A 26,051-nucleotide genomic window follows, 5' to 3' on the forward strand; every position below is an offset into this window, starting at 1 on the left:
ATCTAATCAGTTTTCAGCCTTCATTCGTATTGAAAAGTTGAAATCTTCCCTGCTAGACCCAAGTGCAGCGTTTAACACCGTCGGCCAGAACATTTTATTACAGCTATTATTAAATGGAGAGTCCTCTTCACACACTGAGGTTAATTATGAAGCTCCACAGGCTTCTGTGCAAAGACCAGTTCTGTTTACATTATACGTGCTTTAGAAGGCATAGCATAGCACAGGTCAGCTCAGCAACATCTCGACTTTGGCTTGTTTTTTCTGGTTAACGTAATTTAGAATTAAAGTTTAGTGTTCTTAGCATTTAGGATGGCCGTGGCGAGTAACTCAAGTGCTGTAAACATTTCATGAAACCTCATCAAAAGTTATCTGAGTTGGAAGGGTGGCTGTTAATAAGCCATTCTTAAGGAAGGAGAACAGAGAAAAATAAGGCTGAGGTGTGCCAAATTACACAAGAAATTGACTGGAAAAAGAAATCAGCTGTAATATGGCTTATGGAGTAATGAATCCAAATTTGAAATATGCATGGAAGAGGTCCGAAGAGAGATACAACAGTGAATGTCTATAGCCGTCTTTAACACAGCGTGGATACTCTACCGTGCTTTGAGGCTGGATTTCAGCCAGTGTTGTTGGAGCTCTTATCCAAATTAATCAAATTATGAATGTAGAAAAGTTCCACCAGATTTTGATCGACCATGTATTACCACGTAGTGTCTGATTGGCAGCAACTTTCAGTACGACAATGATCGCAAACATACTGCCAATGTAGTCAAAGTATGCCTGGATGAAACAACGCATCAGTCATGGATTGATCTCTCCAGGGTTCGAACCTCAAGATAATCGAAGCGGTGTGGGATCATCTTGACAGAAAAGAAAACAAAAGGCAGCCAGCATCCAAAGAAGAGTCTCGGATGTCTTTCAAGAAGCCTGCAGAACTAAGAAATTACAAGAAAGCTTACCTATTAGAGTTTAAGCTGTGTTGAAGAATGAAAGGCAGCTTTAACTGAACAAAAGGGGGGAAAAAATCCCACATTGACAGCTATCTCTGAGTGACGTGTCCCTGGCAGGCTGACTGTAATTTTCTGAACCATGGGTACAGTGGAGAATTATTAACAGGTACGGATCTGGTTCCAAGGAAACTAATTATTGTAGACACAAAAGTCTTAAGATAGTAAGTTACATAAACAGCTGAAGTCCCACTACTATATTCAGAGTTTATCTATGCAAGCGTGTGTGTGTGTGTGTGTGTGTGTGTGTGTGTGTGTGTGCAGTCGGGAGAGTTGGGGTATCCAATTTTTTTTTTTTTTTTTTTTGATTGCCTTCTTGCGAACGCCGTCTGTTTTCCACATTCTGCAACAGTAAAATACGACTTTGAGGCGGATATTTGTTTTACCATATGGGCAACAACAGTTGTTCTTGGTAGTGACAAAACTCGCCTCATGGTTGACTCTGAGAAAAAACTCTTTCCCACAGAGGGGAATAAACTTATTTGAAAATGAGCTTTTTTCCACTAAGACTTATTTTATTGGGAGATGTACGAAATTATTTACCGGGTTACAAGCAATGATAATATCGGCTGTTGACTCCTCATTTTCATTTTCTGTCTATTGAGAAAACCCATTGTAAAAGTAGCTAAAAGTAATGAAGAAAAAAACTTTGGTCTGACAAGGAGCAGGCTGCGCAAAACCTACCTCATATAGATGTTTTAATAATAATAATATTGTTTTGGGGGGCGCGTTATAGGTTATAAGCATTGAGAAAAAACTGATATCTGCTGTCTCACTCCTCCTTGACCCGCGGTGTGTGTGTGTGTGTGTGTGTGTGTGTGTGTGTGTGTGAAACAAGATCGCCTGTCACGGCAATTATGGTTTGTTTTTCAGTCCCTTGTAAAAGGGATTCTCAAAAGGAAAAGTAGTATTCAAAGAAAAGTATTCACTAAGGGATATTTATTCATTTTTACACATAGGCAGCCTGTAGGTTACAAGCGGATAGAAAGTTCTTCTTTTCATCACAAGCTATGGTGTATCTTAAAGGTTTTTTTTACTGCGTCTGTATTATAGGAAAATAAAATACTATTGAAATCTCTACAGGAAGTCACTCTTTATTCCCATTAAGAAATACAGAGAAAATCGTCATAATATTGAAACAGAATTCAGACTATGAGTTTGCGGAAAACTAGCTGCCGCTCTGTCTCTCTATACAGCACAAAATCAGCTGCTGCATCACCGCTGTGCTTCAGGAACCAAACCCCTCCCCTCATGTTTATGGAACATGACGCATCAGGTCTGAAAATGACTAGACAATTCCGGAGTATTTCGGGAAGTGTCATAAGGTCCGGATCGAGGCCTTCCTTAGTAAATATGCTGTATTTGAATATGGTATATTCAAAGCCATCTTCTTTGGGAGAGCAGATCTCATCGGACACAGGAGAGCTGCTGGGCTGCAGAATGAAATCCATCTTGTGTGTCTGAGGCTTAGAAATTGTGAACTCCTCCTCCTATCCGTGCTTTTATTCTCCTCCCTCTAAAAACTTTTTTCTTTTTTTCCCAACAACAGGTGGCGCGCTTCCGGAGGTTTCCCCCCTCCCTTCTCAGGATGCAATTCGACACGCTTAGAGACAGATGGCGCGCTTCCGGGGTTCGCCCCCCCTTCTCCGGATGTCGGGGGTTTCCCGCCCCCCCTTCTCCGGATGCAATTCGTCACGGTCATTACTCGCTTCCGGGGGGGGAGGGGGGAGGTCAAAAGGTCATGATTAGGGCCATCAATCACTTCGGATTAAATTTTGTCATAAGATGTATGGGATTATCTCTCTTACACATTTGAAAATTTGCGATAACGATATAACTGACGATATAATTGACACTAGACAAAATATTTTACAACTCCACAACTTTATTAGTGCAAAAAACCCCATCACTGTATTTTCACTTAAACAAGCAGCTGTTTTTATGTGCATTAAAGTTATATAGGTTATATAGGACAAACAGATTCAGGGATAGCTTCTTTCCCAGAGCTATCACCGTAGTAAATAAGCACAAAAAAAATTGAACCTGCTTAGCTATACCATACCGTCACTGCCATTATATTAATGCTACTATCCTGTATATATCGTACTTACTATTGTTTGAGTACTTACGATTGTTTTATTGTACTTTTTATATTTTACATTTATATTTATTATTGAATCTTGCACCAAGGGAGTGGCACTCCAATTTGGTTGTACTCTGTACAATGACAATAAAGGCTATTCTATTCTATATAAAAATTTAACAGTGCAAATGCAAATTCTTTGCTGACAGTTTAACCAAAAGGCATTTCCAGTGGAAATTGGCCGACATATCCTCAGCATAACCATGTATAATATCCACAGAACTTAAAAAGAGGTTATAAACACACACAACACGGTAATATTATGTTGAAGCACAGTACGTATCACTCCGCGAGGCTCCGCCTACGATAGCCGTAATGCTCCGACAATCCATCAAGCGGTGCGGCTTCGTAGCTTAGCAAAGTCGCACTAAAACATTTGACAGATTTTCGAGCGCCGTGCACATAACATCGTTTCGAGGTCAGTAAACACAACCAGAGTTCATACATAAGGCACACGGGATTATAAGGGGCTCTGTCGACTGTCAGAAAAATCCAAGGATTGATTTTAAGTGTGCCGTGTTTTCCAAACAACACGGTAATAACGACGGCCCGCTAGCATGCTCTACCAAAAATAGTGTTTTGTTGTGTATCTGACGGACGAAAGCTAAACCAGTTCCACACCACTGAAGTTGCAGCATTTTTACAAACCAGTTTAGGTTCATCCGTTTCATTCAACGATCTGCTTTCGCCCTTCTCATTCTCAGTCGCCGCCGTGCTTTTTCGGCCATGTGCGTATGAAAACAAAGGCACTGCGCATGCGCGTTTTACCCATATTCTATCGCCATATTTCATTTTCTTATCGTTGCCCAACATTATACCGGTTTTACCGTGAACGGTATGATATGGCCCAGCCCAAGCTGGCATGAGGGCTCCATTTGTGTTTTGTGGAAGGATCGAGGTGTGTAATTAGTCCTAAACAGATTCAGCTGATGTGTATCCGGGACACTGTGCTGTCTCTGATTGGTGAATGGAGGGAAACTTCACTAACGTAAATATAAGAAATTAAAATTCTGCTTTTCACTTTTTGTGCTTTTGATTTCCTTCCACTCCCCAGCTTCCTGTGTTGCGTCCTCTATTTAAATTATTCAAACTGTGGTCAAAGCGAGCCACCAGACAGCAACATTAGCCAGAGTAGCAGTCATAGGGTTAGCCTGTGTCAGTTAATGAGGTCATGTGTTTCAGCTTGGGGGACACTAACCACGACACTGATGTTTTATTTAGCTTCTTTTAACTGCAAATGACACGCTGCTGTTTTTCAGTGGTGATTTTTGAGCACTTTCTGCAGGATGTCAAAACAAAAAACTTAAACGTTTTTCTCTATTTGTGTGTCGGGTTTTTTGTCACAAAGCAGCCAGTGCAGGAAACAGAAGCACTAAAACAACATCAAATGAGTCATTTCCTAATGCGGCTAATCTTTTCCTTTGGCTGATTAAAATGGAGTTGTTGTTGACCTGCTGTTGGTCATCAGTTCATCTGAGCAGCACTTAATCTTCTCTCAGTATATTACCAAAAATATTAGCTTGTCTGCCTTCACATGCATATGAACTTGAGTGGCATCTCATTTTTAATCCATAGGGTTTGTTATGATGTCGGCCGCCCTGTTGCTTATATAAAAGACTCTCCACAAGGTTTAGGAGTGTGTTTAATCTTCCAGAAGTCCATTTGTAAAGGTGGGAACTAACAAAGCACAAATACTTTGTTGATGTATTTTAGTAGAATTTTCACGTATCTGTACTGATTTGAGCTTAAACTGTAACACATGAAAGGAAATCTATCAGTATACCAGTCCATTTTATGGCATACAAAGAGAGGAAACTATATAATTTATGGATAATTCACAGCTCTATAGTCAGGGGTTAAGGAGGACCATTAATTTTGTTGTTCATACGCTGTGGTTGTGGTCACTCAGCATCTAGCTAGCTCTACAGGAGAGGAGCAGCATAAAGGTAAAAACATTTTGTCGGGTAATTTCAAATGCAGCGTTTTTAAATCAGCTCAACAAACATCAGCAAACACACAAACTGTTTGTGTGCAGTTTGTCTCACAGTGTGTTGCAGCTCAAAGTCCAGCTGTTTATTTCACAGAAAGAGAAAAGTAAGAGAGCTAACTTCACTCAGAGATGGAGAAAGCTAAGAAAGAAAGACAGGACGGGAGGGGAAGAAGGGAGGTTAGATTTAAAGGTGTATAGGAATTGTTAAGGAATATATTCTAAAACACTTCTTCAGTAAAGACTCAGAGAAGAGAAACACACAGAACTTCTTGCTAGCAAGGGCAGCCTCCAGACTGAGAGACTCGCCCTGAGAAACTGCCCCGGTCTTTATTTATACTTCAGTGAGCGTTTGTTCCTTACATTGGAATGTGGAGGTGTACGTGTGTGTGTGTGTGTGTGTGTGTGTGTGTGTGTGTGTGTGTGTGTGTGTGTGTGTGTGTGGGGTCAGAGTGTGGCCCCATAAACGACTTCCCTTAACCTGCTGGTCTGGAAAATCCAACAGTTCATCTATATGTAAAGAAGGCACTTAAACTAAAACAGACATATCTACGTTAATCCTACCGTAAAACAATAAGACAAGGTACGACCTCTCTCATGCTCCCAGGATGTGGGTGTGCACGCCAAGCCTTTTGTAGCCTGCTAGAGATCACACATCCTGTCACTACACAATTGATTATATGCCTCTAAGTATACATGGTTGAATATTTCCTAATACAAATAACTACATGCAGTATTCTACCATATGCAAACTTATATCACTAAAAAATTATACTGACTACTAAATACAATTTTCCATTGACATTCCCTCCTGTTGTCAGTAAAATTTTAAGTGAGATATCAGTTTGTAACATCTTGTTGTACATTTTCTGTCACATCGCCATTAATCACACAAAGTCTTCATGTTCCAACAGGTCGGGGTCATCATCACTTGTCATGGCTATGTATGCAGCAACAGTAGAAAATATTATGCGGTTAATCATGAGTTTTAGGCATGGCAATATACACGTTACAAAGACACAAAATAAAAGTAAAAATATACCAAATCCGATGAGTAGTCTTTTTAGAACCTGTAACCAGGAGCCAGTGTAGAGCCAAGAAAACCAGTCACTTGTATCACTTACATAGTCCTGATTTTGGACCTGCTGGATCTGTCTCAAAGCATTCAGGGCATCAGTCATGTTTAATGAGTGTGCGTCTTCTTTATGTAAATGCAACATGTGTTGTTGAAGAGGACACAAAGTCCCCTTTCTCTGCTAGTATCATAGTTGCTAGTTCTTCCCTGGGAGTTGGTCCAGGAACACATATAGTGTGGGGTATGTTGCCGTGCTGGGTAGATGGGAACAGACATAATAGTCTGTATTTGCCGATTCTGCTTTTGTTCTGTCGTGGATATAACGGTACCAGGCATTGTTCATCCACGGATGGATGTGGTCTTGCGTCATGTCTCTTAGGTGAGAGTTGTCGTGTGTCCATCTTTTCTGCCTTCCTCCTGGTTCAGCTGTTGTTTGCGTCAGCTGGGGTCCTGTAAGGGTGAGCGTCTTAGTCAAGGTAACCAAGAGGGTCCTGGTTGCACACAGGTCCGTCACGCCTCGCACTTGGTTGCCCTAGAGTTGATCAGAGGCTGAAGGTTGAAGTGCGAGCTTACCCTACGGGGGCTCAATCAGCACTCCCCCCTCACCACTGAAACAACCAAGTGTGAGATTTCTCTATTGTGCTGTCTTGGGGGTGCCGGGGTTTCCTGGGACCTCAACCTTTTTGCAGTGGCTCTGATGTATCCAGGAGGGTCTCTCTGCTATTTTGCAGGCAGTTGAAGTGGTCAGAAGCACTTGAATTGGCCTCTATCAACCCCCATCACCTCACTTCAGGCCTTCATCCTGCGGTAGGAATACTTATGACTCTTCTACTGTCCATCCTCTGCAGAAAAACCCCTCTGTGGAAAGGGTGCTGGGTCCAGTTATCTTACTGCTGTTATGATCCCAGCAGTCTTCAGTGTGCCATCGTATGCACAGTATAGTGACACAGAATTAGGTGATGTTCACAGGTGATAGGTTTGTAGCTTGAACCTATTCGCTGGAACGTTGAAGGCAATATAATTACACAGCAAGCAAGACACGAAGTAGGCAAAGTTCTTCATGTTTCTCGTGCACGGGAGAGAACCGGACAAACGCCGTTCCTTCGCTTGACCCCAGTTGCTCTCGTCCGTTCTCCTGTAACACTGCTCTTTTATTGAGGTTACATGAATATGCATAGGTTCATTAACATATGACGTCTACATACACACAAAGAGTACCTTGCCTTTGTGTGTGTGTGTGTGTGTGTGTGTGTGTGTGTGTGTGTGTGTGTGTGAGGTCAAGATGTGACCCTGTGAAGACTCCCCAAAGCTGGTGCCAGGAGTCTAGCGGGTCCATCTGAACAAAAGGCTCTTATACTTAAAGAGATATACGTGTGTTTGCTATGCCATATATCAGCAAGAGAAGATACGACCTCTCCTAGGAGGTGTGTGATCTATGCCAGAACACTCTGTAGAGGAGTGAACGCACTCCCCTCTTCATGCTACACAGAGTTGTTACAGACCTCCTAGGATGAGACATTCTTTCAATCTACAAATGATTATATACTTCTAAGCATATATGAGTAAATATTTCTAAGCATAAATGACAATGAACAATACAAAACCTAACAACAGGAAACTGCTGTCATCACCACCATAGCTTCCGGTTCCTGTGCTTTTCACAGAATCATGATGCCATCCTTAGACTCCCTCTGCGCTGTCGATGGAGCTTGGCACGCTCCCCTCATCCTTCAGGTGCCCGTCTGTTGTTCACAATCTCCTCTGTTGGCCTCTGGAAATCCCACTTGGCACAGCTCTCATTCCAACGCAGTTTCATGGTCCTTGCTGTGGCTCCAAAGTCTGATCTCATGATGGGCCCCAACCAGCTTGACCTTTGACCTCAACCACTGCCTGGGCTGTCAGCTGTGCCTGGAATGTTTCTCGCTTCTCACTGGGCCTCTGAAGATTTCTCAGGAGATTACTGCTGCACCTGTATTTCCTTGCTAGGAGGAAAAACTTCTATTTGGAGAGCATGTCAACAATCATCAAACCGCATTCTTTAGTTCAGTGAACTTCACTTATAGGCCATCAAAGCCTCATCTGAACATGGATGCATCACTTGCATAGGTTTAATACCCGTTGAATGAACTGTTAATCACACAAATCGCTGCAAAAATCATATAAAACAAAATTTAATGTTAATTCATTGTTTCATATTAATCCTGGATCCCTCATCTTGACACATGGACACTCCCATGAGTCAACTCATCAAAATCAGATTCCTGTCTTAAAGAAAAAGATTAGCTAGATCATATCCCAGGTAACATCAGGGCATCTCCTCCCCTGGAGCAGCACCACCCTGGACCTATAATCCTGCAATAAAAATGTTAGTGTGTTTTGCATATTAAATTTGCTTAAAAACTGGCTCCACCAGGAGCCTGCATACACACCATCATGGCCTGGAAATGAAATCAAACTTCACACTTATAAACAATTATATCATAAGAGTAATAAGCATTCAGCACTAGCAAGACAAGTGTCATGTGCAGGTTTTCTCAAATCAGTAAACTACAATTATTACCATAATTTGCCTCAGACATGGATCATCCCATGTACTCAGTTAACATTAATGTAATCAGTGACTTCTCTTAAGCAAAGTCACTCAACTCATCAATCACTATGAGCTCAATAGCCCATCTTCAACTATCCCATAAACACTGCATCCCTTATTTGTTTTTCTCACGTCACTTGTCCGCTTCTGCTGAATCTTCTACATGCATTCTTAGAAAAACAAACATTAGCAATACACATTGACTGTGGTCAGACGGTGGTCAAATGCAGGTCGACAGGTTCCAGAGGTGCCATAAAAAGACCATAAAGTTAGCCATCCATAGCTGTGGAAAGAATGTCATTCACATCATCAAAGTAACCTTCACATTTTCCCAACAACACAGTGTAACAGCATTACCAACTCATAATCCATAATCCACCAAATCAAATCTGATTTTTTTTCTTTGACCCTCTGCGACTCATATCCGATCATGGTCTGACAGTGTGAACGGCACAAATCCGATATTTTCAAATCCGATCTGGGTCACTTTCGTATGTGGTGCTGAATCCGATACATATCCGATGTTTTAGAAAGCGACTGCTGTTTGATGGTCATGTTGTCTGTTCTAGGATGCCCTCTGGACCCAGTGGAGGTGGTGAGTGACAGGAGAACGGCGGCTAAGCTGTCATCCCTGATGGACAACATCTCCCACCCCATGCAGCAGACTGTGACAGCACTGAGCAGCTCCTTCAGTGGGAGACTGCGGCACCCACGGTGTGGGACGGAGAGATTTCGCAGGTCTTTCCTCCCCACTGCTGTCAGACTCCATAATAAAGACTTTAACTGATCAAGCACACACATCCATACGTGTGCAATAACACTAATGTGCAATAATCTTTTCTGGCATCGTTGTATTTTTACTCAGTTGTATATAGTATTTGTATTTGTATTCTATTTTTATCTTATTGTATATTTACTTTATTTTATTCTACTGTATATAGTATTTTATTCTATTCTGTACAGTTGTGTACTGTATTTATTCTTATTGTATTCAAATTTTTGCCTCATAACTTTTGCACTGTCCACTTCCTGCTGTGACAAAACAAATTTCCCACGTGTGGGACTAATAAAGGTTATCTTATCTTATCTTATCTTATCTTGCATTAAATCCGTCTTTTACATCCCTGACACAAGACAGACGCCAATTATCAGCGCCGGAGAAGACATCGTGAACACTTCCTGTCCATCCAGTGTAGATGTCAGTGAAACTGCTGAGAAGACAACGTTGGAGAAACGTGAACATTTTATTTGTACTGTATAATCTGCAGATTCTGACAGAAATCTGCAGCTATCCTTTGAAGCACCGCTCCTCTAAAACAGCAATAAGGATCATTATTAGGTTATTTACATTATTATGTAAATAACAAAATAACTTAAAGCAAAAATTTGGAAACGTAAAGTCTGAAGTCTTTATATTAAGGCCATCAGTCAAACAGCACTGTTTGGTCTGGGTCTAAACAGAGCGCGTTGTGCGTGACGTCTTCTTTTGCGTATGCGGCCGCTTTGAGCGTTCACACTAGAGCGCGTTTGCTGTCGCATTTTATTTGTAGTGTGAACGAGCAGACAAAAAAAATCGGATTTGATCAAAAAATCTGAATTTGTCATTAAGACCTGCAGTGTGAACGTAGCCTTTGTCTCTTCGAGGACTCTGGGAGGTAGCAAGGGAGTGTGAACCTTAAGGTGCGAAACAGCTGTGTACTGCCTTTTGTTCCTGAAGAAGGTCTTTAACTGAGAGCCATGCTAGGCTCAGGGAGACTCTGCTGACCGTCTGCCCCGCGGTCATGCAGGCTCTCCACCAACTTGGTTGTCTGTTCTTTGTGTTTTGATTAAAGAATGTTAGCTACCGCTCACCGCTCGTCTGCAGGCTTTATTTAAATGGAAAACTTCCGCAACAAAGGGAAGGACTGCTCAGTGGGATTTGATAAACTGGAAATCTAAAGCTTATTTGTAAGTCCTCATTTTTAATAGATAGATATGGGATCCATGCTCTCCCATGAAGCCCATTCTATGATGATCTCTATACTGTTCTTGAGCTAATACGATTGCCACATGAAGTTTGGAGGTGAAAGTTAGCAAACTGTGCCTCAGTATCTGCTGACCCCACTCTGTGATTTCACACGGCCTCCCACTTTCATGCTGAGCTGCTGAGAGCGACCCATTCTTCCACAAATGTTTGTAGAAGCAGTCTGAATGCCTAGGTGCTTGATTTTATACACCTGTGGGCATGCAAGTGATTGGAACACCTGAACTCAATGATTCGGATGGGCGAGTCAATATTTCAGGCAAAACAGTGTGTCTACTTCTTATTTTAAGTCAGGGGATGAAGAGTGCCAAATTAAATCAGTATAACTAACATTATCAGACATATGGCAAACAGGTTGACACGGTGTATGCTTCAAAAAGCTCCTGAGTAATGATCAGGATCTAATTAGTAGATGTTTCTCCAAAAGTGGCCACACCCACTGCACTGACTCAAGGTGAGTCATGATTTGACTTTGGGCCACATCTATTCCACACAACACGAAGGCTGTATCCCAATTCAGGGTCTGCAGCCTTAACGGTCCACAAGGGCCGCGTACTCAAAGACTGCTAAGGTCGGAAGTGCGAGGCTTGTGAAATGGGACGGTCTAGCCTCTGTCGCGCTGCCCAGGTTGCCTAGCAACCATGATATTAACAGCTGGAAACGTTTCATACAGCTTTGTTTGACAGAAATGAAGGAGAAAATCTTTTGTTCATGTGTTTGTTTGTTTCTACATGAGCTTCGATTTGATAAGTATCTGAGGCTGAGACTACGGGACTGTGAACCATGATTGTTGGGCTTCATTTCTGTGCTGAACAGTCATTTAAGATTAGCTAGTAAATAACAATTAGCTCATGTTGTTCATGAGACTAAAGTCATCTCACTGTGGTAATGTAAATATAATATGGCCAATATTAAAGTTATAATTTCAATCATTATTAGTTATTACAGCAGTGAATGACTGTTTCAAATACTGAGCTTCAGTAAAGATTCAAGCTGCATTTATTTATATTTCCTGTCACCTTAAATCTTCACTCAAAGAAAGGTTCATTTGACACTGTGTATATATAAATGTATTATATATAAGAGACAAATATTGAATATGTTGGCATTACTAAATTTGTCTCAGTGCTTACTTTAAATAGCCATTAAATCATCACATTCTCTGTAAGATTAAGGTCAACTATTGAACGGCGTATATTTTAAAGGCTTTAAAACCAAGTTAGTACAAACGCCACTAATGTCACATAACTTTGCTGACATGTGACCAACAGTAACGTTTTAATGTTCTAAGTTATTAAACATTTCCACATAAATAAGTGACATCATATTCAGTACTTAATTTTAAAAGTTTACTCTTCGGGTGCCCCTTTTCCACCGTTTTTTTTTTCCCGCAAAATCATCCACACTGTCATGAAATCAATATCCTTAGTATCCTTATTTTCCTATTATATTGTTTCTACTTTAATAATGAAGGCTTGTAGAGCAAGGCCACTTTTGACTCACAAAGTGCTCAGCCAGACTGAAAAACAGGAAGTTTTAGTGCACAGCCATATTAATAGATAAGACACAGAACGGAGGAACTTTCCATATAAGCAATGTTTGAAACTGTGTGATGTGTAAAGTACCAAAATAAAACCTATATGAGGCACAGTTTATGATTCTAATGTTAGAGCTCTTGCAGCTGGCGTTTGAGCTGTGCAGGGGTCTCTCTCTTCCGGAAGATGATTGAATAAAAAGAAATATAAATGTTTTAACACACTATGAGTCGGTTTTCTCTGTTCTGTCATGGGGACAAAAGAATCGGGGTTAAATAACACCACCGCCGCGCTATGCATTCTGGGATTTGTTGGGCCATCCTTAAAATTCAGGGAAGTAAAAGACGCATTTGAGGCCTGCATTTCTATGGAGCAGCCTTAGCAGCCGACGACAGGCTTTGTCGCGTCGCTGTGACGTAATTGGTCTTAAAATGCGCCCTTTAAGGCTGCAGACCCTGAATTGGGATACAGCCTTATTCTGACCTATTGTCAAGCCCAGTTCTTGATTTGGGCCATGTCAGGCACTTTTTAGTCCCATAACTTAGGACCAAAGACAGTTAGGTCCATATATGTTTGCACAGTGACACAAGTTTTGTTTTTTATATAACGGACATGAAAATATTGTGTTGACTCTCAGCTTTCATTTGAGGGTGTCCACACTCGAACTGGATGAATGGTTTAGGAGTTTCAGCTCCTTAAAATGTGCCGTCCTCTTTTAAATGGACCAAAAGTAATTGGACCATGACTCAAAGTGTTCTTTGTGTTCTTTGTGTTTTGATTAAAGAATGCTAGCTACCGCTCACCGCTCGTCTGCAGGCTTTATTTAAATGGAAAACTTCCACAACACTTGCATTGGCTTCCCATTGAATTTAGGGTTCGTTTTAAAGTCCTTTTATTGGTTTTGAAAACTTTAAATGGTCTGGCTCCTGTCTACTTATCTGATTTACTGAAGCCACATGTTCCTCCTCGCAGCTGAAATGCAGAGGAGACCGAGCGTTTTCAATTCCAGCTCCGATGCTCTGGAATCACCTTCCCCTCCGAATTAAACAAGCATCATCAGTGCAGGTCTTTAAGTCCAGATTGAAAACTTATTTTTATTCCCTGGCTTTTAACTCTGTAGGAAACTGACACCTTTCTTATTTATTTTATTTTTTTATGAGTTTATGGTATTTTTAATTTGTTAGTTGTTTTGATCTGTGTTGTTCAGCACTTTGGTCTGCCTGGTGTGTTCTTAAAGTGCTATACAAATAAACGATGATGATGATGAAAATCTATACTTTTGTACATCCTGAGAAAGCAAGACAGCATTGTGAACTCAGCAAAACAAAAGGAACGTCCATATCAATATCCAAGTCTACCATAAAGAGAAGACTACATAAAAGTAAATACAGAGGATTCACTGCAAAGTCCAAGCCACTCATAAGCCTCAACAATAGAAAAAAAAAATCGAAATAAGACAGAACAGTTCTGGAAAAATATTCTATTCACACATGACACCAAGATCAACAAATGCCAGAATGATGGCAACAAAAAACGGCATTGAACACAATATGATCAAAAACAGCATGGTGGAGCCAGTGTGATGGCTTGGGTGTGGCACTGAGACACTAGTGTTTACTGATGATGTGACAGAAGGCGTTTTGACCAAGTATTTTTATTTTTATTTTTACTTTCAGTTATTTAATTTGTCCAATTACTTTTGAGCTGCTGAAATGAAGGGAATGTGTTCAAATCTTCTAGTTCCTCAATAGTTTTTAATGCAATCTTTTTGTTCAGCCCACTGAATTAAAGCTGGAAGTCTGCACTTCAACTGCATCTGAGTTGTTTCATTTAAAATTTAAAATTCACTGTTGGAACGTACAGAACCAAAATTAGACAGAAAAAAAAAAGTCAGAATATTTATGGACCTAACTGTGTGTCTGCTATCTGTACAAATTCCTGTATGTGAGGAGGATACAGTAATAAACAGTGGGACACAGGGATCGCTTCACTTTATTGTTTGTGATTATTACACAGTAAAAATAAATACGAATGTCAGCATTATAAAACTGTCCTGTTACCACTACTGCTCACTAAAGTCTAAAGGCTCCTACAGCTGTGTCACAGGTAAAACACACAATAATAAAAATAGCATGTTTGTTATCCACGTGAACACTTTTACAATGTTAAGTACAAACAGGAGAAATTATCACATTAACTTATGAGGAATGATGTAAATGGTAAGAATATTGTGTACAAGTCTGTGTGGCTTTTTTAAACTGTGCTTGGTGCTTATGGCGTAGAGGGCTTTGTTAACAAAGAAAAAAAAAAACCATTCTGTGTCAGAGTTATAAATATTTAGCACATTTGTCCATTAAGGTAAAAATCACTGAGGATGTCATCCAAAGGAAGTTTGGAGACGCCCTGTTTCCTGGATCCCAGTCACATTATTCAGTATAAAAACCAGTTTAGAAGATCTTCATGCAGCAGCACAGGGCCCAGAAGCTCTTCTTGGCTCATTTGTTTTTGTAGTATTATTTTATTTTTAATATACTTAATAGGGTGATTTGGGATGTAGTCTTGGTAAGTAATATGTTAGATTCCTATGTCCTCAACTGGAAGTGTTTTCATTCACATCTTAGGTCTCTTCTTTTAATTTCAGCTTTGATTCAGTCTTTGACTTCTTCTATGATTGCCCTCCTGTCATTCATCACCATCATCATCCCTTCTTCATCATCTCCACAGCGTGCCTCTGGCCCTGGACTTGGAGGGAGCAGCTCTGCATCTTTTGAGCTGCTTGTGCTAGCAGCTCTGGCAATCCTGGTGAGGGTCTGTTCATACGGAGAGGGCAGATAGACCATGAGGAATACGCCGTCTGTCACGTCCTGCTCGGAGCTTGAGCTGGGAAGTGGACCTCTGTTGCTGCGGAGGGAGGACAGCAGCTCGCAGTTCCTCTCTGGGTCCTGTAGGTCCTCCAAGGCGATCACGTTAGCCAATCCCAGCTTTCCATTGAAGCTGAAGCCCCTCCTTCGGCGGCAGACCACGAAGCCGAGGATGCTAATGAAGAGGACGAGGAAGGAGATGCTTGCTATGACGATGTAGGTGACTGATCCACCGCTGAAGATGGCCTCATCAAAACTCTGGTTCTGTGAGTCAGACACAAGATGTTGTTGTTGTTATTATTATTATTATTATCATTATTATTTGTAGTTAAGGAATATAAAGTGCAGAAGTCACAGATTTAACAGAGGTCATTTAGGCGCCATAAAAACTTTGTCCAGCAGAGGGAGCTGTCCGTGCCGAACTTCTGCTGATCTCCTCTTTGCACATGTGAATGTGTAGCATTGTGAGGGTGGACTTATGCCAGAAGGATGGACAAAGAACGATAAATACTTGTTTAATGTTTTACTGGCAGCAGGCAAAAAAGCCATCACAAAAAAAACTGCTTTCTTCAGAGAGCCCAACTATGAACATGTGGATGAACATCACAATGGACATTTACAGAACGGAGAAAATGACAGCAGATGTGAACTACAAGAGGGACCTGTTGGTATCATGATGGAAGAAATGGATGGACTACATAAAAAACGCAGGCCAGTTTTTGCTTTGGCTCTAGATTTTGACTTTGTTAACTACTAGAAGACTAGAGGAAATATTAGTTATATTAATGGAAACAAAAACACACTCCCTACATTTTTTTCTTTCCTTTTTCTTTTTCCTTATGTATCTTTTATTTATTTATTTATTGTTTCCTGTTTTGCTTCTTTTTTCTTTCTTCTTCTTCTTTCATTCTTTTTGTATGGATATTTTAGTTGTTTAAATATAGGAAAAAAATATATGTAGTGACAAATTGCTGAAGTTGATGGTATTGTATAGTGATTCCAAAATGTCCATTTAAAAAAAAAAAAAAAAAGCATTGTGAGGCTGAGCACACCGCTTCCTGATGTTATTTTTATTTGGAGCATATGTGCACTGTAAAAGCTAAGAATGAAGAGTAAACATGAGATGGGAGACGTTGTCTTTTACCAGACAGCAGTTGTAATAAATGACTTGTTGTTAAATAAATGTTAAAACATCCAAAATTTATTGAAATAAAGCTAATGTTGTTACATATTGTTGTTGGAAAGTAACTGAAAGAAGTCTTTAAAAGATGTCTTCCAGTTCTACACATCTGCATTTTTTCCAGTCTGGATTTTAGGCAGTGTGATTAAAAACACACTAAGATCAGATAAAACTAATGAAATAAAACTGGATTCAAGTATCAACGCAAAATTTTTATTTCTGACGTCTCATCGAATGCCAAGAATCGTGTCTTCATAGCTTCATATAAGTAACATTTCTAAAAGCTAGAAGTAGAACTCTGCAGAGAATCTTTGAAGTGACACGTTTTTGTTGTGCAAGCTTTGTAACATCTCTCCATCAGTTCGACAATTATTAATATTTTATTTTATTACGTGGACGCTCACATTTGTGTCACTGCATTTAATTTTTCAAATGACATATTTTCAGATTAAATTATGAACTGATGAAAAAAAAAAAAAAACACTGACAGCATGTTTAATAATAAAAATAAAATCATCGACGTCTGCGCGAACTCACCGGTGCCTGTCTGTCAGTGGAAGGCAGAGCCGAGGGTCCGGATGACCAGTCTAGAGAGTCCCGGCCAGCGGGTCCAAACTTCCTCCAGCTGCTCTCCAGCAGAGACCGCATGGTGGAAAGTTTCAGGATCCGAAGCCGACGGGTCTGTTGACGGCTCAGAGGGTTAGCACCGACTGCACCGCTGAAGTGATCAGCCTTAAATATATCTGGGAGGGGGAGGAGGGAGGGACGGCAGAGAAATGAGGGCAGCAGACAGTCCAGCAGAGAACAGACACATCACTGGTCCCAGTGGGTCACAGCCGAGGGTGTTTCCAGGATTTTTCTTTTTTAAAAACTATGGTGTGTGGGTGTGTTTTTATTGGGGGCAGAGAGATCGCGTGCTTCCAAAAATATGCATTAGGAGACGTTACTACAAATCTGTGTTGAAGGATAAGATGTATAAACTAATAGGAAAAAACTGCATTTACGGTTCCAAACACAATTAAGTAAATAAGCAAAGTAGATGAGTTAGAGAACAGTAGACAGTAAGAACTCTATTTTTTTGCATCTATAATTAACTCACAAGCATTCATTGCATATTATTTGAATATTTAACGCTCGCTGACACACTGACAAAGAAATTTCAGTCAGTGAGAGCAACGAGGAGCCATCAGAAGCTAAAATCAATCACTTACACTTTGAATGATTTTTACATGTAGTAAGATTGTTGCTGTTTAACAGTAATGACTGTGTCGATTGTTTGAAAGGTCCAGATAAGCGATGACAAAGAAAATCTGACATAATGTGTCTCACTGGGTGTGTAGTGGATACATTCAAATGATCGGTGTAAAGAGTGAGACAATCAGGAAGCTTTAACTCCAGTGGATGACTCTCTGTCACTCAGAGTGCTCGGGGGAATCACTTTTTCTGTGAATATCAAGAAGACCAAACGTGAAAAATCTTTGTGATCTGATGAAACTTTTCTCAACATTTCTGGGATATAAAGTAAGTCTGAGAAAGGTTTTACACACTTTGAGACAATTTACAAGTCATTTAAAAGTGTGGAAGAGGAAAGTATATCACGCTTATCCCTGTCAGGGTCGCGGGGGGGCTGGAGCCTGTCCCCGCTAGCACAGGACAAGAGACAGGGTACGCTCTGGACAGGTCGCCAGTCTGTCACAGGGCTGCTGCCAATAGTCATAGCACGCCATTCTCAACCAAGTTCCACATTTCGATACAACTTTTGTTCAGGTTTTCTTAAAACTGCAGGATTATTTTGGGACTGAAACTCTTAGGAAAGAAGAAAAAGAGGAGAAGCAAGATGAATAGTTAATGTTTTAAATTGAGACATTAAACAATTTATTGTGGTATAAAATGCTGTTATTTATGTTTCTGTCCATGGTTAAATTGGTAGGACTACACTTTTTTTTTGGAGGTCGGGGGGGCAACTTGTTCACACAACACAGTTGTGTATGTGGCTGTGTTGTATTCAAAGTAAATGGGTCTAAAAGGGGACCAATACAGTCTCTACCTTACAAAATAAAGCACCTTGAGGCAAGTGTAGAGATTTGGCGCTATATAAACTGAATGAAAGTAACTTTTGGATGGATTTATGTGACTCTGTAACTTTGGAAACTGTCTTTTAATGATGGGGTATCATCTGTTTTCTTCTAAATACCAGGCAGAAAATACGCTTTCACATGCAAAATGAATGAATGAATATTTCATTTTCAGCAAAACAAAGGTTTAGGAGAATTGAAGTCACAACCACAACAACTACAGCAAGAAGGCAAACCACCCGGTTATGGTATGACCGTCTCAGGCAAAAGACACATGCTTTCATATGGTCAGCCAGTATTAGTTCCAATTAATATTACTCTTAGAAAGGTAAAAGTGGCACATTTATAATCCTCACAAATACACTATATTGGCAAAAGTCTTGACTCGCTCATTCACATCATTGAATTCAGTTGTTCCAATCACTTCCGTGAGCAGAGGTGTATAAAACACCTCTGCATGCAGACTGCTGAGTGAATTTCAGCATGGTGCCGTAATAGGATGTCCCCTGTGCAACAAGTCGAGTCGTGACATTTCCTCATTCCTACATATTCTGAACTCACAAATGCACTTCTGGAAGAATGGTGAAAAATTCCCATAAACATTCCCAAACCTTCCATTAAACTCTATGGGTTAAGAATGGGATATCAGTCAAGTTCATATGTGTTTGAAGGCAGACGAGTGGATGCTTCTGGCATATACCTTAAACATACAGCGTATATATATATAAACAGGTTTCACTATTTTGTGAGCCTTGTTCTATAATTTATCTCCAACCGTTTTGATCTTTTGGCAAGGACAGCTCTAATACCACTTTCATGTATTCAGCAAATCGCAGTGTGTCAGCTCGGCTTAGCACACAGACTCCAACAATGTGCAAATGGAACCAAAGCCAAACCGTCAGCAATAACAAAATCAAAAAATCCCCCTAAGCTCCGTAACTAAAACATTACAGCTGGTTTTGTTTATTCTGCACAAAAATCCTTTTTACTGTTAAAATCATCACTTTCAGATTGGATTGAAGACATCCAAACTTTGGAGTGCATTTGATCATCATCAGATATAAAACACAATGCCAAACATTTGGGGCAAACTGCTTTTAATTTGCAACACGGAGCAGACAAGCCTGCAGAGAAAGCACTTTACAACTTACAGCACTTACACAGCTGCGCTCGGGACAGAAGAGAGAAGCCAGAGCAGGTTAGAAACACCAGGAGAAAATCTTACAGCTGCTGTTCTTTAATATCAAAAGCAGAAAAAAATGCACTTTTAGAAATCACAGTCACGACATTAGCAGAGCCGGCGCTCACAGGTCGGGCAGCAGAGCATCTGAGGTCAGTGAAGGAAGCAAACGGACAAAACAACCTGAGTGAATGAGCAGAAAGCCTGAAGTCACATCGTAAAGACTCTGCACCTTCACCTGCAGGGACGCCCACGGTTGTGTTTTATATTTGTACCATCAGTCAAACAAAGCCTTTTACCATTTTCTCTGGTGGTGATTGTTTACTTTGTAAGCATTTATAGACAGTAGCCATAACTGATCTTCAATGAGAGAAAGAAAATATATGTAGACCACCTCGTCTCTGGAACACATGATATGAAATCAAACACCAACCATTTGGTTAATGTCAGAGTCAAATGATAAGATAAACACAAGGTTACACAGTAGATCCACTTTTTCTGACAGCTTCAAGTTTGTTGATGCCAACATCTGGTTCAGTTTAACCTCTTTTCCATCAGTGTAGAAGAAACTGCAAACATTTTCACAGGAAATATCACAGCGGCAAGACTGCACGCTTCAACGGCCAATGACTGGTTAAATGAAGCACCAGAAACCATATTAGTGGCTTCGTCTTTGTGAGCAGTAATTATGTTTTTCTTCCTTCTGATCATCTCCTGATTACTCCTCAAACAGCATAAATAGCACACCGTGTCAGATTTGTCAGTTGAATGTGTTATCTGCACCCACATCTGCTGCATATCTGCAAGCTGCTTTGGAACCCACTCTACCCCAGCTCCTCCTGATTGATCAAGTCTGATGTTACAGACACTCTGGCTTTCTGTCTATGCACACAGAAGAGTGAGGAGGTCCCAGGACAGAGCAATGAAACCAAATAAAAACAAACGCAGAGGAAAATAACAAATCTCATTTCTGCTCTAATGGCCGGGACTTAAAGACAAATTTATGCTGTCTTCTTTACTTTACCATCATCTCGGCCCCAAAAACCTGATAAAGCCTGACTTTGCATTTTTTTTTTTAAAACAATGCAACACATAACACATAACCCAAATCTTTTCCCACAATTGTCCATCAAAAATTAAAAACTAATCAAATTCAAACATTTACCGACACAATATTTCTGCAAAGTACACGTCTAAGAACTTTTATTTGATTATTCTTTTATATTTTTCTGTTTCTGTATGTTCTCATGACTTCCTCTGTCATATGACCTTTCACTGTGGAAACTGTGTCAGATGTCTGGGTCGCGTAGAAACTTTCTCCATCCGTGTCAGACAAAATGACAGAATAGTCAAAGCTGCTTTTACTCCTACGCTCTCAGTCAGTCAATCACCCAGATGCCCTGAAAGCTCAAGCCTTAGATATGTGTACATTTCTCAGACCAACAAGGGAGTCGGTCTTTAAACTGTCAGCCAAATCACTCAGACGTATACTGAGTTCTCCGAACAATGTTTTCTCTTTTTTTTTGTCTCAATCTGATCTCTGGAAAGTGAATGCAGTAAGGCACTGCCTCTTCCATCAGTAATCCCTCAATAAAGTCACCAATGTGTTGATTTTACTGTAAATCAATAGTAGAAACGATATTACAAATTCCCAGGAATTGGAGAGAAGAAGGAGCTGTCGGGATCTTGAATCAGAAAGCAATAAGAGCTTAGAATCAAACAAAGACTCGTGGAACACGTAGACGGATTTGCAGCTTCTTGTCAGCAGCGAGTTTACCCAAGAGCATCAAATCTGCTTAGAGTGCAGATAAAGTTTGTTGTGGCGATGAGCTGCACTGAGCAGCAGCCACAGCGACTGTGGTTCAAGCCCTCTTAATCTCAGCTCAACATTTCAAATGTACGTTGGCTGTAAAAGTAAAAAAAGCAGACAAAAGATTAATCTCTGGACTCGACGTTACAAATAATGTCGTGGGCAAAGTGAAAGCAGAGAACCAATCAGAGCAAACACCTAGAGGAGCACGGGCGCCATCAGCACAAACTGCTGGTGCAGTGTCGTTGCATGACGCTGACACATCAGCTGATGGAAACACTGTCGCAGCTTTAACACCCACTAAATCCTTTCCCTTCACTATTGCTGATCACACTGATGGCCCACAACATCTGTCCAGTTGCTGCTCGCCCTCGAACAACAGGGACAAATGGGGACGGGTCAGGGACACCGGGAGGGGCTGAGGGACAGCAAAGTCAGCTGAGACACAACAGAGTGGCGAGACGTGCTAATGCTGCAACGTAGCAGCCCCACAAGAAGGAGGCCAGAATTAGAGCACGACCTTCCAACCGATGCTGTCGATATTCTGCATTCTGATGCAGGGCTCGGGTTAAAGACAAAGAATAAAACTGAATTTTGTTTAATGTTTTCTTGTTTCGCATGGATGAGCTGAGGTCCATAAATACACCATCACATCAACAATACGTGTAAAAAAATTTGACTTAGCCACCTCATTTAAAACGTGCAAACTCACATTCTGAAGCCTCAAACCAAGCATGGCAGCAGTCTCTGTGCAGGTGGAGCCAGAAGTGCATACACTAGTGTGCTTGATTAACAAGGTGCACCTGTAGTGGACTCTGCACCTCACAGGCAAGGAGGACGGGAGATTTTTAACTGGAGGAGACTCTTGGCAGGACTTTTAAGATTAAAAGCTGTACAGCTAAGTCCTATTTTTTTTTCCACTGGAAATTCTTTGAAAGACACCAACAGCACAGGCGAGAGGTCTGGCTCAGTGACTCCCAATTACTGGAAGTGAAACCAGCATCAAAGCGGTCGAGTCCTTAATTATCCCCAAATAACGTTTAAGTCTTTGCCCCATGCAGAGCAGCTCTCGGGGAGGGAACCAAACAAGAGACCAAGACAGTCTTTTGTGGCAGGCTTTAAACATCTGCTGTAAGTGGGCCATTTAATCACAGTCTGCAAGGACTCAGAAGAAGAAGAACTGCAGCATTGGCTTCATTTTTCATCTGTGGAGGTTTTGTGTGTGTGTGATAGGGTGGCAAAAAGCAACCATGAAGCACCCAGGGGGTTGTCTTGATGCACGCTCCATCATCCAGGTGAGTAAATCCCAAAAAGCTGATTCTGTTCATCTGGACGTCTTTTGGTGGGAGAGACATTTCGTCATCATCTAGGTGACTTCTTCAGTCTCAGCTGACTGCAGGTTTCCTTAATCCTATATTTGCATAATGACTGAAACTAGCAGCACTATGTCCAAAAGAACATAATCAACTGTTTGGGACTCGGCTGTTTGTTAGAGTATAACTTTAGTCTAAGGTAAAAAGGATTCCAATAGGAAGAGTCTGTCTGGTTGTAGCATTAGTTGTCCACAATAATGCAGCACCACGTGCTGGGGTGGATTATAGTCTTTGAGCTTCACCTACGTTAAAGAGATGAGTTCACTGTAGCAGAGGCCGACTGACAGGCACAAACATCTCCTTCACAGGGGATGACGGGTTATAGTTCCTGTAGCTGGGGGTAAGAATAGAAAGTTGAGAGTATGCGTGCCCGTGTGGTTGTGGCTCCTACAGTATCACTAGCCTAACAGGCTGCCCCATAATAAAATGTAAAATGAGTTCTTCAACAAGAATTCTTTGGCATCACTTTGGTTTTAGAGTTGTCCGGTTCCTCGACGCCTCGTCTGTGGCAACAAAAGCTAATGAAGCCACATGACATAAATATTAAACACATGTTAAAGCAAAGCAACAGAAACAGCAGTTGTTTAAGATCTCAGTGACTGGTTCCAGCCTGTATTAAATAAAGACAGTGAGCTTTAAAACTCTGTTGTTGATTTAAGATTTTCCAGCTTCTAAAGCAGGAAAAGCTGATGACTTTAAAGCATCAAATTAGGACCCAGCTTGGCACTGACTGCTTGCTTTTTTGGAGCATCCAGTGGAAGCATTGCTGCCAGGGAGGAGGTGACAGCTGGCACAAAGGAGAGAATGAGGCGACCGACAAAGTGAGGAAGCAAGTGAAGAGAGAGCAAATAACACTGAAAGAGTCTCCGCTGTAGACAAAGTGGGTGAAAAAAGGAGAGTAAATCTTCTTAGGAGCATCAGATGCTGCCGCCCTCCCCGCCCCACCCGCCTGCCCTCGATACGGGCCGAGCCGCTGAAGTTAGCATCAGTTCAGCACTCTCTTCATTCATTCATTCATAATCTGTCCTGAAATGCGCATGAATGGAGGTCAGCAGAGTTACAGCTCATCGAGGCAAACTGGGCTAGTGAAAGTGAGATAATGCACGTTCGTTCAGTTTGCTGACTCCATGCTCGGAGTACGTTTCTTTCTCCGTGATCTAAACGCACCTGATGGCAAAACTTTCATCCATCTGTTGGTTTCCAGGTGAGAGATGTGGCATTATTCTTTGAAATGACTGATGATAAGAGGGTAATAATGATAAGACTGTTATTTAAATATCATAGACAGTAAGGAGCTGAAAGGACAGGTGTTGATTATTATTGAACTTTTCTTGTATCGTTTTAGATGCAGGACAAAAACATTCACTTTAACCTGAAAGTTATCGGCGCACATACATAACCACACTGAGACACGTTACATGGTGAAGGCACCGCCATACAAAAGACATCGTCAATCCTCCGTTTGGCGATTGGAATTCTTTGGTCACTTGAAAATGAGTTACTGATGATGTTAAACACGATGCTCTCATTAAGCGGCTTTGTCACCAACCCCTGCTCTCTATTAGCAACAATGTTGGAAAAGCTTAAGGATACAGGACTCAGGGTTTCCCCTTCAGTCACAGCCAATAGGCTCCAAGCACATATAATGCAAAAAAATATTATCAACACAGTAAATATTTCAAATAAATATTTGCATAAATAGATGATATGAAAAAGGACATGCGGCTGGCATGAAACATCAAAACACACACCGAACGCCGTCTTTGATTAAAATAATTAATACTCATGTCAGAAGGTTTAAACAGGCCTCCGAGCCACATGTGATCAGGATCAATGAGCACTCGCTCTGAACTCTGAGAAGGAAAACAGGATAAAAATAAAGTTCTAAGCTGAACCTTTGTGATCTCCAGGATTTCACTGGCTTGTTTATGGTCGCGTCTTCAGCACTGTGGAGATTTTCAGAAACCTGCTGAGCTGAGACATGGGCTTTATTCAGACAGCAGGCAAATCAGATTTGTTTCTCAAATAGGACCTTTAGGACTGCGCTGTTATTTGCAAGTGATCAGATGGGATTTGTGTGCCCAGACATCACCAGACCATCTGTAAGAGTCGCTGCAGCAACAGCGCAGGCGTCACTGAATACATCGCTACCATTTGTCTTCTAGCTCCGACTCCCTACACGCCCCCTCCCAAAGAGCCAGCAGGCAGTTCTCTCATCATCTAATCTCATCTGGATACAATGTGGGTTTGTGGAAAAGGGAGTGAAAAATGAGCTGGAAGTAAATTCGCAGCAGGTTGTAAAAAGGATTAAAGCATCCAAACGGGCACCGGGGAGAGCTGTTTGGACCACCTGTGGCGCTACGGAGCTATACAACGTGTATGTGGTGACAGAGTATGACAGAGGTTATAGAGACGAGCGTATGAAGAGATGCAACAATGCAAAGAATGTAAACATGGCTGCTTCTTCATGGGGTGTCAAAAACCCCTGGAAGTCACTGACACGAATGAAGCACGAGGGTGAGGAAATATTATCAAAAGCCTCTGTGATTGTCGTGTTGAGACTTTATGACAATGCTGGACCAAAATTAGGATTCGGCCAATCAGTCTTCAAAAACGGAGAACTCATAGATGACATTTAAGAGCTCCGTGTTTGTTTCTTTGCACTGTTCAGGGTTCAGGAAACAGTTCAACCGAGTAACAAGAGCACAGACGGCACATTTACTGAGAAACATTTCAAATAATATAGAGAAGCCTGTTACATTTTTATTCCTCATACCGTATCCTTCATCAGGAAACAAATCCTTCATCCTGATGTCACTTAATGACTGACAACAAAATGTTGGCGAGGACCATCGATCATTCATCAGCTCCTAAAATCTACGGCAGCATTTCTGATTTCATCTGTTTATGTCCCTCACTGACCGACACTTTGCAGCCTCCGGCCGCTGCTGTCGCATTTCATCGCTGCGACATCACAGAATGATGTCATAGAGTCTGCCGACCCGGCCCAGCCATTCGCGCAGGGCCTGGCGAACGCGGGCGTCGGTCACGTGGCAGGAGAGCTGGCTGAGGCAGGGGTAGAGCGCCGGCTGGAGCGCCAGGAATGAGGAGTCAGACAGTAGGAGGACCTGGTTCAGGAGGGTCAGGACCATGTTGGTCCAGGCCTGCAGAGGGAGGAACACAGACATCAGTTCACAAGCAGATGCAGACCT

General features: G+C 41.3%; 2 protein-coding genes across 5 annotated transcripts in view; both read right to left on the reverse strand.

Moving 5' to 3' along the window:
* Positions 1-14,027: 14,027 nt before the first annotated feature.
* Positions 14,028-22,285, reverse strand: LOC120734917. The gene is made up of 3 exons (XM_040034036.1): positions 22,179-22,285; positions 16,939-17,144; positions 14,028-15,485 (listed from the first exon to the last, which is right to left on the reverse strand). Exons 1-3 carry the CDS (start codon positions 22,237-22,239, stop codon positions 15,009-15,011), a joined length of 744 nt encoding a protein of 247 aa, XP_039889970.1. The 5' UTR covers positions 22,240-22,285; the 3' UTR covers positions 14,028-15,008.
* Positions 22,286-22,384: 99 nt separating this feature from the next.
* The window catches only part of arfgef3 (ARFGEF family member 3), a 53,227-nt gene continuing 49,560 nt past the window's right edge, over positions 22,385-26,051 (reverse strand). For all 4 annotated transcript variants that reach the window (XM_040034032.1, XM_040034031.1, XM_040034030.1 and 1 more), the window contains one exon: positions 22,385-26,003. In XM_040034032.1, the coding sequence (XP_039889966.1) occupies positions 25,812-26,003 (192 nt within the window). In that variant the 3' untranslated portion in view covers positions 22,385-25,811. The remainder of the gene's footprint in view (positions 26,004-26,051) is intronic.

Source organism: Simochromis diagramma, unplaced genomic scaffold, assembly GCF_900408965.1.
Source record: "Simochromis diagramma unplaced genomic scaffold, fSimDia1.1 OVJJ01000176.1, whole genome shotgun sequence".
Taxonomy (NCBI): Eukaryota; Metazoa; Chordata; class Actinopteri; order Cichliformes; family Cichlidae; genus Simochromis; species Simochromis diagramma.